The sequence below is a fragment of the Vipera berus genome (genome assembly GCF_964194415.1).
Source record: "Vipera berus genome assembly, chromosome: 3".
Lineage (NCBI taxonomy): Eukaryota > Metazoa > Chordata > Lepidosauria > Squamata > Viperidae > Vipera > Vipera berus.
In genome coordinates this window covers 10,217,854-10,231,558 of record NC_138204.1, presented here as the reverse complement: position 1 = coordinate 10,231,558, position 13,705 = coordinate 10,217,854, and the positions used below count along the sequence as shown (strand labels likewise).

At 42.5% G+C, this 13,705-nt stretch overlaps 1 protein-coding gene across 1 annotated transcript in view; it reads right to left on the bottom strand.

The window, feature by feature from the left end:
* Positions 1-13,705, bottom strand: part of LAMA5 (laminin subunit alpha 5) — a 240,553-nt gene that overhangs the window by 214,022 nt on the left and 12,826 nt on the right. Inside the window, exon 2 of the mRNA XM_081322853.1 lies at positions 10,580-10,732. Coding sequence (XP_081178979.1) covers positions 10,580-10,732 — 153 coding nt within the window. The remainder of the gene's footprint in view (positions 1-10,579; positions 10,733-13,705) is intronic.

The following is a 13,705-nucleotide window of genomic DNA, read 5'->3' as shown; positions in this document are numbered from 1 at the left end:
CCACTGAAAAACCCCAGTTGTATGTGGTGAATATATTACAGACGCACGTTTCTGAAATGATTTAAGTAAGGAGCTTGAGTCTTTGTATCTAGAAACCTTTCACAGTTTCGGGCTCCTTGTGATACCTTCAGTATTAACAGACTGAATTTTAGGACGATGTGCATATGAAGAAATATATATATATATTTTTCCACCAGGTACAAAGCCTTTACTTTAGCAGAAAAGCTACGGTAATGAAAAACACACCAGTTTTTTAAGTGTATTACAATCTAATATGTGTCATTAAAAGGTAAAGGTTCCCCCGCACATGCGTGCTAGTCGTTTCCGACTCTAGGGGCCGGTGCTCATCTCCGTTTCAAAGCCGAAGAGCCAGCGCTTGTCCGAGGACGTCTCCGTGGTCATGTGGCCGGCATGACTAGACGCCAAAGGCGCACGGAACGCTGTTACCTTCCCAACGTAGCGGTCCCTATTTTTCTACTTGCATTTTTACGTGCTTTCGAACTGCTAGGTGGGCAGAAGCTGGGACGAGTAACAGGCGCTCACTCTGTTACGCGGCACTCGGGATTCGACCCGCCAAACTGCCGACCTTCTGATCGACAAGCTCAGCGTCCTAACCCACTGAGCCACCGCGTCCCTTAATATGTGTCATTATCCCATGCCAACATGCTGTGTCTTTCTGTGCAATGGCCAATCAACCCTTTTTTGCTTCACATCCAGACAACCAGCAACTTGTCACTATCAAAGTCCTTGCTGACTGACCGCTCATTCAGTAACTGTTTGAAATTACAACAGCACACTGAAAAAGTGGACTTGTGACTGGTCCTCAAAGCTGCAGCCATTGCTGAATTGTTGCAATCACAGGATCATATTTCGGGTGCTTGACAACCGGCATGCCTTTGCGACGGTCACAGCAGCTCATGATCATAATCATTGCCATTTGTGATTTTTTTGGTCCTCTTTCTCCTGCTTAGTATTCTTGCTTATCACCCAGATGAATACAGTTGTACAAAAATCTGCTGTGAAGAAGGGCAGCTTCTGACAGCAAAGTCAATGGGGAAGCCGGTAGGAAGTTGAAAGTTGCGGTAATGTGACATTGCGCTGGATGACTGCAGGTGATCCATTTAATGACTGCAGTTGGATCATCACCCTTGTCTCTACCAAAAATTGCCTATTCCACATTCAGAACTTTGTATCACCCATTGTCTCAATCTTTCATCATAAGCAGTTATGCTTTTAAATGTATATTTTAAAGTCCAGTTCAAGATCAAAATAGGATATCAAAAGAGTATGAGATTTTTCTGGAATCTGTTTTACTCCCAAAATATGGATTAAACTGTACATCTGTGCACACATTTGTACAGTGGTCCTTATCTGATAACCCTTCCTTTAGTAACCCTTCAAAGTTACAACGGCACTGAAAAAGTGAGCCATGGACCATTTTTACTCTTACGACCATTGTAGCGTCCCCATGGATACAATTATGATTTAGTGATCATAGTTCAGGCACTTAAAAACTAGCTCATATTTATGACGGTTGCATTGTACTGGAGATCATGTGATCAGCACTTGTAACCTTCCAAGCCAACGTCCGACAAGCAAAATTAATGAGGGAAGCCAGCTTTGTTTAATGAACACATGATTAACAACTGAAGTGATTCATTTAACAATTGTGACAAAAAGGTTGTAAAACGGGGCAAAACTCACAACAACCGCCTTGCTTAGCAATGGAAAATGTGGGCTCAATTTTGTTGAGGACTACCTATATACACAAATATATATGTACATATGCATATGGTTTTTTTAGAGGAAATCTGCCAGGAGCTAGCTAGTTAAACCACAATGCCCTCTATTAACTTTTTCCTGAAACTCCACATTTGCAGCTGCCATTAGGAAACTAAGAAAGCTCTGTGGACCAAGGCAAATGATGGTTCTCTTCAGAGAACACGGATTTATTACAATCCCTAAAGGAAATGTCATCAAACTGATCTGATTCTCTGAAAAGCTGCCAACAGCTCTGTGAGCAACTTCTGTATACTGCAGTAGCCAGTGTTACCATCAATTTACTCTTAAGATATTGCACATAAGGAATGAGAAGAAGTAACTACATTTTAAAGCTTTGTCCTGCCATCCTTAAAAAAGGGGGAAATTCTTTACTAGCGAAAACTCAATTCTACAACTTGAATACACTATGCAAGTTATTGTTTTGTGTAATGGCATTCAACTCTATTTACTATTTTGTACAACTGTACTCGTCAAGGTGAGGAGCAAGAATATTATACAGGGCAAAGAGGACCCAAAAATTGCATTAAATCAGGCATTGCCAATACATTTCTCCTGGGTATCTTCACAACCGTAAAGGCAAGAAACACGATCTGTATTGTGAAACCAAAACCTTTAGAAGCCAATTTTCCAGCTCAGCGGTTAAGACCCTGGGATTGTCTCATGCCAACCTAGCAGTTTGATAGCAGGCAAATGCAAGTAGATAAATAGGTACCACTTTGGTGGTGGAAGGTAACAGTGCTTCGTGACGTCATGCTGGCCACATGACCTCTGAAATATCTTTGGACAGCTCTGGCTCAGTGGCCTTGAGACAGAGATGAGCACTGTCCCCTATAACCAGCAACAACTCATGGAGTAAAATCCACAGGGACTCCTTTCCCGTTTACCATTCCACGTCCTTCTGCACAGTCTTGTATTGTCTTACTCTATTTCCTAAAAGAGAATTTGAACCCTCTCCCTATCATCTGAATTATGAGACTTATCGAAAGGTACAAAATGTCACCCAAAATGCACACTCGGTTTTTATGGGTCTGTCTAATATATTTCCGCACCTATAGATAGTCTACATGGTCTCTCTACCACCATCAATAATACTGAGCTATGAGAAAAGACCCAGCATGAAGATTTTTTTATTAGAACATCAGTTGAACTTGAGAGAAGAAAGGAAACAAAAAGATGGAAACTAACCAAGGAGAGAAGCAACTTGGAATTAAGGAGAAACTCCCTAACGGTGAGAACAATCAACCAGTGGAACAGCTGCCCTTCAGAAGTTGTGGGTGCTCCATCAATGAAGGTTTTTAAGAAGAGATTGGACAACTATTTGTCAAAAATGGTATAGGGTCTCCTGCTAGAGGAGGGGGTTGGACTAGAAGGCCTCCAAGGTCCCTTCCAGCTCTATTCTGATTGAACAATAAAGTGATGCAGCTACTGAAAAGACAAATGCTATCTTGGGATGTCTTAACTGGAGTCCAGAGTCCAGATCACAGGTAGTGATTCTGGTCAAACTCCTTTTCAAATACAAGCAATCCTTGACTTACAATGGCGATTGAACCCAAAATTTCCGTTGCTCAACGAGACAAGAGGCTAAGTGAGTTTTGCCCCATTTCATGACCTTTCTTGTTAAGTGAATCACTGCAGTTGTTAAATTAGTAACCTGGTTGTTAAGTGAATCTGGCTTCCCCACTGACTTTGCTAGTCAGAAGGTCGCAAAAGGGGATCACAGGACCTCCGGATACTGCAACCGTCATAAAATATGAGTCAGTTGCCAAGTGTAGTATGATCATGTGACCATGGGGATGCCGCAATGGTTGTAAGTGTGAAAAATGGCCATAAGTCACTTTTATCAGTGCCATTGTGAGTGGTTACTAAATGAATGGTTGCAAATCAAGGACTATCCATACTATGTCCAGTTTGGGACATCATAGTTCAAAAAGGACCAGAAAAAAATGAAGCACGTTCAGGGGACGACTCCCAAAATAGAGAAAGACCTGAAAAACAGCTCTAAGAAATTCTTAAAATATCTGGGTAGGATCAGCCTAGAAAAGAAATATATCAGAGGAGAGGTATGAGAGAAATCTTGAAATATCTGAAGGGCTCTCACACATAAAAAGGAATGATTTTATTCTCTGGTAGCCAAGAGGGATGTTCTACTTGGGAACTGTTGTTATTTGTTGGGAACCTTTGACCAAATTGGCAATGCATACAAATGCAATAAGGGACGCGGTGGCTCAAAGGGATGCGGTGGCTCAGTGGGTTAGGACGCTGAGCTTGTCGATCAGAAGGTCGGCAGTTTGGTGGGTCGAATCCCGAGTGCCGCGTTAACAGAGTGAGCGTCTGTTACTTGTCCCAGCTTCTGCCAACCTAGCAGTTCGAAAGCACGTAAAAATGCAAGCAGAAAAATAGGGACCACTACAGTGGGAAGGTAACAGCGTTCCGTGCGCCTTTGGCGTCTAGTCATGCCGGCCACATGACCACGGAGACGTCCTCGGACAAGCGCTGGCTCTTCGGCTTTGAAACGGAGATGAGCACCGGCCCCTAGAGTCGGAAATGACTAGCACGCATGTGCAGGGGAACCTTTACCTTTACTTACAAATGCAATAAATAAAATAAAACCTGTTTTTACGGATGACACCCAAATAATTATGGCTAAACCAGAATAATTACAGTTCTGCCCCGCCATTATCAGCCCTAGATAATTAAATGCAACCCTCCCTTCACGTCTTGCAGCAAGGCAACCCATACCCTTCAGTGCCAAAGAACTGTAAATCTCACCCATCAGGGTGTCTGCTCCACGAGGCAGTCAATTATATAAATGGTTCTAGCTGGGTGGTCTGTCCCATTTCTCTTTCCTTTCTCTCAGGCTAGCGATTCCAATGAAACTCTCCGTTTCTGGTCTTTTCAGTGTGGTCAAGAAAGATGGCAGGCCAGCAGGAAAGGGCACAAATCAAAGGACAGCTTGTTCAATGGAAGAATAGCGGCCTGTTTTGAGGGCTGGATTGAGGGTCAATGAGGCAAAAGCTGGCAAGCACTCTCTCCATTAAAAAGTGCTACAGAAATGGGTGGTCGTTATTATCATCATCATTGTCTTCATTTTACCAGAACAGAGTTGGATAGGACCTCGGAGGTCTTCTAGTCCAGGGATCTCCAACCCTGGCAACTTTCAAACTTGTGGACCTCAACTTGTGGGAGCGTCTGGAGGCAAGCTGTTCCATTATATGTAGTCCTCGACTTACAACAGTTTACTCAGTGATCGTTCGAAGTTACAACAGCCCTGAAAAAAGTGACATGCCCGTTTTTCACACTTACGGCCGTTGCAGCATCCCCATGGTCAAGTGATCAAAATTGCAGAGGCTTGGCAACTGACTCATATTTATGACAGTTGGGTCACGCGATCCCACTTTTCGACCTTCTGACGAGCAAAGTCAGTGGGGAAGCCAGATTCACTTAACAACCACGTTGCTAACTTAACAACTGCAGTGATTCACTTAAACAACTGTGGCAAGAAAGATCATAAAATGGGGCAAAATTCCCTTAACAAATGTCCCACTTAGCAACAGAAATGTTGGGCTCAGTTGAGGTCATAATTTGAGGACTACCTGTAATTTTTCTCACTGCAAGGAAATTTCTCCTTAGTTCTAGGTTGCTTCTCTCCTTGGTTAGTTTCTATCCGTTGCTTCTTGTCCTGCCTTCAGGGGCTTTGGAGAATAGCTTGACTCCCTCTTCTTTGGGGTAGCCCCTGAGACATTGGAACACTGCTATCATGTCACCCCCTCATCCTTCTTTTTATTAGATTAAGACATACCCAATTTCTGCAACCAATTTTAACTCTTTGGCAGAGAATGAAGATGTTGAGAAATAGCCTGACTAAAAAGGAGTGTGTAAAACAGAATTTTTCAAGTTGGCAACTTTAAGGTGTGTGGATTTCAGCTGCCAGAATGCAGCAAATTGTATGACTCTCATAGGTTATGACCATGATGGTCATACTTTCCCCACAACAACAACAACCCTGTGAGGTGGGTTGGGCTGGGAGAGGGACTGGCCCAAAGTCACCGAGTTGGCTTTCATGGCTAAGGCAGGACAGGAACTCACAGTCTCCTGGGGACTGGCCCAAACTTACCTAGCCAGCTTTCCTGCCTAAGGTGGGACTAGAACTCCCTGTTACCTAGTTTGTTGCCTGATGCCTCAACCATTAGACCAAACTGGCTCTACATGTTGGGAACATTTAAGGCTCTGTCACCCAAACCACATTCTCAAGCTGAATGCCCAACACAGTGAATTTCAAGACAAATGGTGGCTGCTCCATCTGTCTATTCAGCGAGCGGGCTGGGGGTCCAATTCTTGCCAGCAACTTCAATCGCATTTGAAAGAAAAGCGGAGTTGCATTTCTGTTATACTGTCAGGTCTTTCAGCCATCAGAATCTCTCTCCCAGGAGATAGTTATTGCTCCGTCTCCAAGCTCTGTTTAAACCAGCTGCCCAGCCTCTTTCACGGGTTGGGACTTTGTTTAAATATTTAACTAGCAAGTTTCAAACCAAAACTGCTCTGCTTTGAAATGAAAACGTGGCTTTGTTCTCCTGAACGGTCAGCAGAGATTGGAGACTCCGGGGTCACCGAGCTATAAAACAGCTGGAAATGATTTCAGCTCTTACAGAAAGGAAGCACCGTTAAATCATCTTTTGGGGGAAGATTTATTTTTTCTTCCTACTGACAGGACAGAGGATAAGAAAAGGTCAGGTCCCAAGCTAGCCAAGGTTTGCTATGCTATTCCTCCCAAGACAGGGCAAGCATGAGCCTGAAAGTTTGGAAGAATAAACCTTTGGACCTGGTGACTGACTCAGATTGGATCCTGCAAAATTATCCTGGGACACGGATATTTTCCTTCATTCGACACAGCAATCACTCCAAAGTTTATTAGAGTTCGTCTGTCTGTCTGTTTGTCCGTCCATCCATCCATCCATCCATCCATCCATCCATCCATCCATCCATCCATCCAATCTAGCTATCTAATCTGGCTATCTAATCGAGCTATCCAGCTATCCTATCTATCTATCTATCTATCTATCTATCTATCTATCTATCTATCTATCTATCATCTATCTATCTATCTATCTATCTATCTATCTATCTATCTATCATCTATCTATCTATCTATCTATCCAGTGCTTTTTTTGTAAAAAAAAAAGGTGCCAGAACTCACCTTGCCTACCCTACAAGGTTCCATCCAAAAAAGGTGCCGGAACTCCGTTCTGGGCATTCTATGACAAAAAAGCCCTGTATCTATCTATCATCTATCTATCTATCTATCTATCTATCTATCTATCTATCTATCTATCTATCTATCTATATCCAGCTATCCATCCATCTAATCTAGCTATCCTATCCTATCCTATCCTATCCTATCTATCCAGCTGTTCCATATAGCTATCTAGCTATCTAATATAGTTATCCAGCTATCTATCCAGCTATCATATCTATCTATCTATACATTTATCCATCCATCCATTCATCCATCTATCCATCTAATCTAGCTATCCTATCCTATCCTATCCTATCCTATCTATCCAGCTGTTCCATATAGCTATCTAGCTATCTAATATAGTTATCCAGCTATCTATCCAGCTATCATATCTATCTATCTATACATTTATCCATCCATCCATCCATCCATCCATCTATCCATCTAATCTAGCTATCCTATCCTATCTATCCAGCTGTTCCATATAGCTATCTAGCTATCTAATATAGTTATCCAGCTATCTATCCAGCTATCATATCTATCTGTCTGTCTGTCTGTCTGTCTGTCTGTCTGTCTGTCTGTCTGTCTATCTATCTATCTATCTATCTATCTATCTATCTATCTATCTATCTATCTATCTATCTATCTATCTATCTATTTTGCTATCTAATCTAGCTATCTAGCAAGGTTTTAAAATTGGGTATGATCACAGTGACCCACCTAACAACCACCTTACAACTATGATTCTGGGCTCAGTTATGGTCATAAATTGAGGACTTTCTGTAAACAGTACCCAACCTTTGTGGCTCTGCAGACCAGCAGTGGCGGCAATGGGAGAGGCGTGCATCAGTTGCGCAAATGGAACTTCACGCGCTTGCCTGCTGCTTGCATGGCCCGGTTTCCAATGGGCCATGGCCCGGTACCAGGCAGCAGACAGGGGGTCGTGGACCCCTTTTGTATTGTATCTTTTTTTATGAAAGTCTGATGCCGTAACCTGTGGCAAAGTCAAGTAAGTTAGATTTTACTGACATTTCAAGCATAAAACCACTTTTAAAAATTATTTATTAATCTCTCTCCTATGAAACATCTCCGTGTGTCAAGATATCCCACATTTGAGGCCCTAATGATCGGTTTGCAGAAAGGAAATAAAAGTTAATAATCCATTTGAAACTTTGCATATTTAAGGCCGTATATCTGGTTGTGCTAGGCCTGCCTGGACTCTGACCACAAAGGTTTGATCTAAGCCTCAACTACAAGGAATCAGCAATTCATTCTGGAGTGACCTCTTAACTGGCCCTTATCTGCTTAAGGAAGTGTCAATTTTCAGACGGTTCATCATACTTGAAGAAAACACCTTGAAAGCATCACAGTGCACACAATCTCGTCAACAAAAGCTGAGTCAATATTAACTTTGTGTGGTCCACACTTTGAGGCTGTATTAACAGCAAGGTTGCAAATCTATCCGAAGGGGTAATTTACTGATGATCCATTTGATGCATAGAATATATCTAGGACAGCGGTCTCTAATCTTTCTGCCTTGGCAGCCTGGCACGGGGAGGGGGGGGGAAGAGGGGATGGTTTCGTGAGTGACAGGTGTGTGTGTGCACAGCTCCATTTGTGCGAGTGAAGCTTTGCACGCAAGTGCCCACTGCACGCACATTTGCCTGGTAGTGCCCTGTGGCCTGGAGGCCTGGGGGTTGGAGATCCCTGATCTAGCAGATACACTAAATCATTGCTCTCTTAGGAATCATTTAACCATATAGATAAAACAGGAAGGTAAAACAGAAAAGCTATTTTTACAGATATGGTATTTCTTTTTTCCTTGTCTAGGGGGAATAGCCAAGCAATATAATCTAGTCGCAGGGGTAGGCAACCTTGGCTCTTTTATGACTCGTGGACTTCAACTCCCAGAATTCCTGAGCCAGCATGGAAACCTCTCCCTTTCCCCTCAGCATGGCTGGCTCAGGAATTCTGGGAGTTGAAGTCCATGAGTCATAAAGCAGCCTAGGCCTAGGCCAGGGGTAGGCAACCTTGGCTCTTTTATGACTCTTTTATGGACTTCAACTCCCAGAATTCCTGAGCCAGCAGAGCTCAGCATGGAAACCTCTCCCTTTCCCCTCAGCATGGCTGGCTCAGTAATTCTGGGAATTGAAGTCCACGAGTCATAAAGCAGCCTAGGCCAGGGGTAGGCAACCTTGGCTCTTTTATGACTCGTGGACTTCAACTCCCAGAATTCCTGAGCCAGGAGGGCTCAGCTTGGAAACTCTCCCTTTCCCCTCAGCATGGCTGGCTCAGAAATTCTGGGAGTTGAAGTCCACAAGTCATAAAAGAGCCAAGGTTGCCTACCCCTGATCTAGTGCAACAAACAGAAAATGACAAGTTTACCCTGCTACATATTGCACTATTTTTACAGTATTTCTTTTTTCCTCGTCTAGGGGGAATAGCCAAGCAATATAATCCTAATGGCAGGATTTCCTTAACTCTAGTTTCTATTAGTTCCACCAAAAGGAATCCTTTAGAGCAGAAAAACAAGATAAAGTCCTTTAAAACAGTGTTACTCAAACTTGGCATCTTTAAGATGTCTGGTTTCCAACTCACGTAATTTCCCAGCGGGCTGGGAAATTCTGGGAATTGAAGTCCAGGCATCTTAAAATTGCCAAGCTTGAGCCACACTGCTTTAAATAAATAATTTGAAAGCATCCCTTACTTACTTACAACCTGAAGTTCAAAGTACTGTATATGTCGCTCTATAATTCTGCTTGATCTATATACTGGCACAGTGGCATTTATGCAAGGACCCAAGTACATCAGTTTGACAAACGCAGCATTGGCCGTTGACATTGTACACACATCCAAAAGGAACCAATGCTTGGGACATGGTACTTTTTCCTGCCCAAAAACTGGCCCTAAATAAATTTTTACAAAAATTTCCAAAACGATAATTTTTATTTGTGTATCCCACAGTATAACACTGCAGGTATATCTAATGCAAATTATGGCAAATTTGCTCTGCGGATTGGTGGTGGAGGATGGTTGTACAAACACAGTTTTGCCTGTTTGCACGCTCGCCCTCCACTTGCACAGACCGGTTCCCAATGGGCCGCAGACTGCTACAGGGCCGTGGACTGGGAGTTGGTGACCCCTGTTCTAATATACTACTCATGCTTCAATTATTTATCTAAAGGCCAACAGCGCATCAGTAAAAGTCCACAGAAGCTAATTTTTTAATATGCCTTAAGGCAGGGGTCTTCAAACGTGGCCCTTTTATGACTTATGGCTGGCTGAGGAATTCTGGGAGTTGAAGTCCACAAGTCATAAAAGGGGCAGGTTTGAAGACCCCTGCCTTAGGGTCATCTTCAAATATTGATGATCACAATATTTGTATTCTTAAAACAATACAAGTAACTTGATCAAGAAGCTTGCTGCAGTGCTTTTTCTCCTGCATGGCAAATTTATGGCAAAATTAGGTCATTAATGAGAAATTAATTCTCCCTTAGCACGCCCCTGTTGTTATAAGAGAGCACCCATTTATTTATTTTAGTAGAAAGCCAGTCATCTCCTTACCTGTCCAAAATCTAAGGTGACATTGACCTCATTGAATTCCAGCCTCCGAGAAAGAGGGGGACTCTGCCACCAGCGTTCGGTCCCGTCGATAGCATTCGTGATGGGATGGGCTTTGTTGCTATTGGCTGAAGAACAGATGTCACAATACTGTCCCTATGGCCAAAAGACAATAAAATAAAGAAAACAAATGGTCAGAAACCGCAGAGAAAAGCATGCATTTTATTCACAGTTTAATAGCTCCATTCACCATCACTTACCAAACTCAACATGAAATCATTGGTCTAACCCACTTGTAATACAAATAATAGCTGTTTGGGGCTATTGAATATGGCCTGCAAAATCCCAGACACCCCATTAGGTGGCAGCAGTGATAAAGCATTTGGGATCTCTGTACTGCCACCTAGAGTTCATTTTGGATAACTGCAGCCAAGATATAATATTCCACATTTGCAGTGTTTTCAAAATAACATCTCTCTAAAGAATAAAACATGTTAGAAGTGTAACTGGCCTTAAGCTTGGGCAGTAAAAACATTTTAGTGCCTTTATTTTAGCTTGCTGGCCAAATCGCCATCTTTTTTCCTCTTATGAATGCCATGAAAGGCTTTATTTATTTATTTTATTTATTTTATTTATTTTATTTTTATTACATTTATATACCGCCCTTTCCCAAAGGACTCAGGGCGGTTTACAGGATGACTTTAAAAAAACAAAGAAACTAAGAAGGAAAAAGGAGACATCTGTCAAGTTTTGGTCCTATGATGCCATTCTGAATGTCCAGGGGATGTGTCAAGAGACAAAATGGCATCTGCAACTGTCTGATCAAAGTCCAAGTCCATGTGCTTTTTACCAGCAATAGATATACCGCTAGTCCTCAATTTACAACCATTTGTTTAGTGACTGTTCAAAGTTACAATGGCACTGAAAAAAATTGAATCATGACCATTTTTTTACACTTATGACCACTGCAGCATCCCCATGGTCACATGAACAAAATCTGGATGAGTGACAACTGGTTCATATTTATGATGGTTACAGTGTCCTGGGGTCATGCGGTCACTTTTTGCGGCCCTGTGCCAAGCAAAGTCAATGGGGAAGCCAGATTCACTTAAGAACTGTGTTACTAACGTAACAACTGCAGGGATTCGCTTAAAAATTGTGGCAAGAACGGTCGTAATATGGGGCAAAACTCACTTAACAACTATCGTGCTTAGCAACAGAAGTTTTGGGTTCAATTGTGGTGATAAGGACTACCTGTATAAAAGAAGTTGATTTTCTCTATCTCCTCCCATCACATACACCTGGTCTCCCAACAACTCAGACCCACACCTAGAGCTCTGAAATTAAACATTCTTCAGCATTTTAAAAGTTGTTTCTGAGGAAATGAATACTGTACAGTGCTCTACCTCTAGGTTAAATTGCAGCAAATGAATACGGTACATGCAATTTCTTAACAGCAGACAAAACAGGAATCTCCCCATTTTCCTTCCTTAATTCCTAATTTTTCCCCCCAAGGTATTTTTTCCTGTTTTCAGGGGAGCAGACTACTAAAATGTCTAGCAAAAAGGGAAATAAAGAGAAATCCCTCTATCGTGTTGGAAGGACAAGAATGCAAGGGGCAAAACAGGAGAATGACTGCTATTCTGACTAGATTAGAATCAAAAGTATGCTGAATAAGGAACTATAAAACGCAGCACAAGGGTCAGTTTAGAATGGAGAAGGGTCTTGTTTGCAAAATGAGCCACTAAGGAAGGGAGGGAGAGAGGGAGGGAGAGAGGGAGGGAGGGAAGGAAGGAAAAAAGGGAGGGAGGGAGGGAAGGAAGGAAAAAAGGGAGGGAAGAAAGGAAGGAAGGAAGGAAGGAAGGAAGGAAGGAAGGAAGGAAGGAAGGAAGGAAGGAAGGAAGGAAGGGAGGGAGGGAAGGAAGGAAAAAAGGGAGGGAGGGAAGGAGGGAAAGAAGGGAGGGAGGGAAGAAAGGAAGGAAGGAAGGAAGGGAAGGAGGGAGGGAGGGAGGGAAGGAAGAAAGGGAGGGAGGGAGGAAAAAAATAACCATTGCCAAATTCCACTTGTTTCAAATCTTGGCGTTTTTATCAACAGTCCTTGTGTTCCTATAGTTATACTATAACATAATACAGGTAGTCCTCAAAACATTTCATTTAGTGACTTTTCAAAGTTGCAAAGGCACTGAAAAAAGTGACTTAGCACCATTATTTCACACTTACAATCGCTGTCGCCTCCCCATGGTCACATGATCAAAATTCTGATGCTTGGTGACTAACTCATATTTATGACGGCTGCAGTGTCCTGGGGTCATGTGATCACCTTTTGCAAGCTTCTCAGAAGCAAGGTCAATGGAAAAGCCACTTAACAACTGTGTTGCTAACTTAACAACTGCAACTGTGGCAAGAGAGGTAATAAAATGGTGCAAAAGTTACTTAACAACTGTCTCGTTCAGCAAGAGAAATTTTGGGCTCAATTGTGGTCATAATTTGAGGACTACCTGTATTGTTTAGTTTAAGTCACACCCAGTGCATTCCTAAAGATAGGGTATACATTAATTAATTTTGACTTTCACTGAGCATGTTGTGTGAACCCGCCCAATTACAGTTTCTCAAGTAACATAAAGCTGAACAAATCAAAACTTAGTTAATAAGTGAATCAGGCAGTCATTAAACAAATCCGACTTCCCCCATTAACTTCGAGGGATAGAATCAAGATCACGTGAAGTACTAATACCACTTTACAATGCCTTGGTAAGGCCACACTTGCAATACTGCATTCCAGTTTTGGTCACCACGAGGTAAAAAAGATGTTGAGACTCTAGAAAGAGGACAGAGAAGAGCAACAAAGATGATCAGGGGACTGGAGGCTACAACATATAAGGAACGGTCGCTGGAATTGGGTATGTCTAGTTTAATGAAGAGAAGGACGAGGGGTGACATGATAGCAGTGTTCCACTATCTCAGGGGTTGCCCCAAAGAAGAAGGAGTCAAGCTATTCTCCAAAGCACCTGAAGGCAGGACAAGAAGCAACAGATGGAAACTAATCAAGGAGAGAAGCAACCTAGAACTAAGGAGAAATTTCCACAGAACAATTAACCAGCAGAATAACCTGCCTGCAGAAGCAGTGAA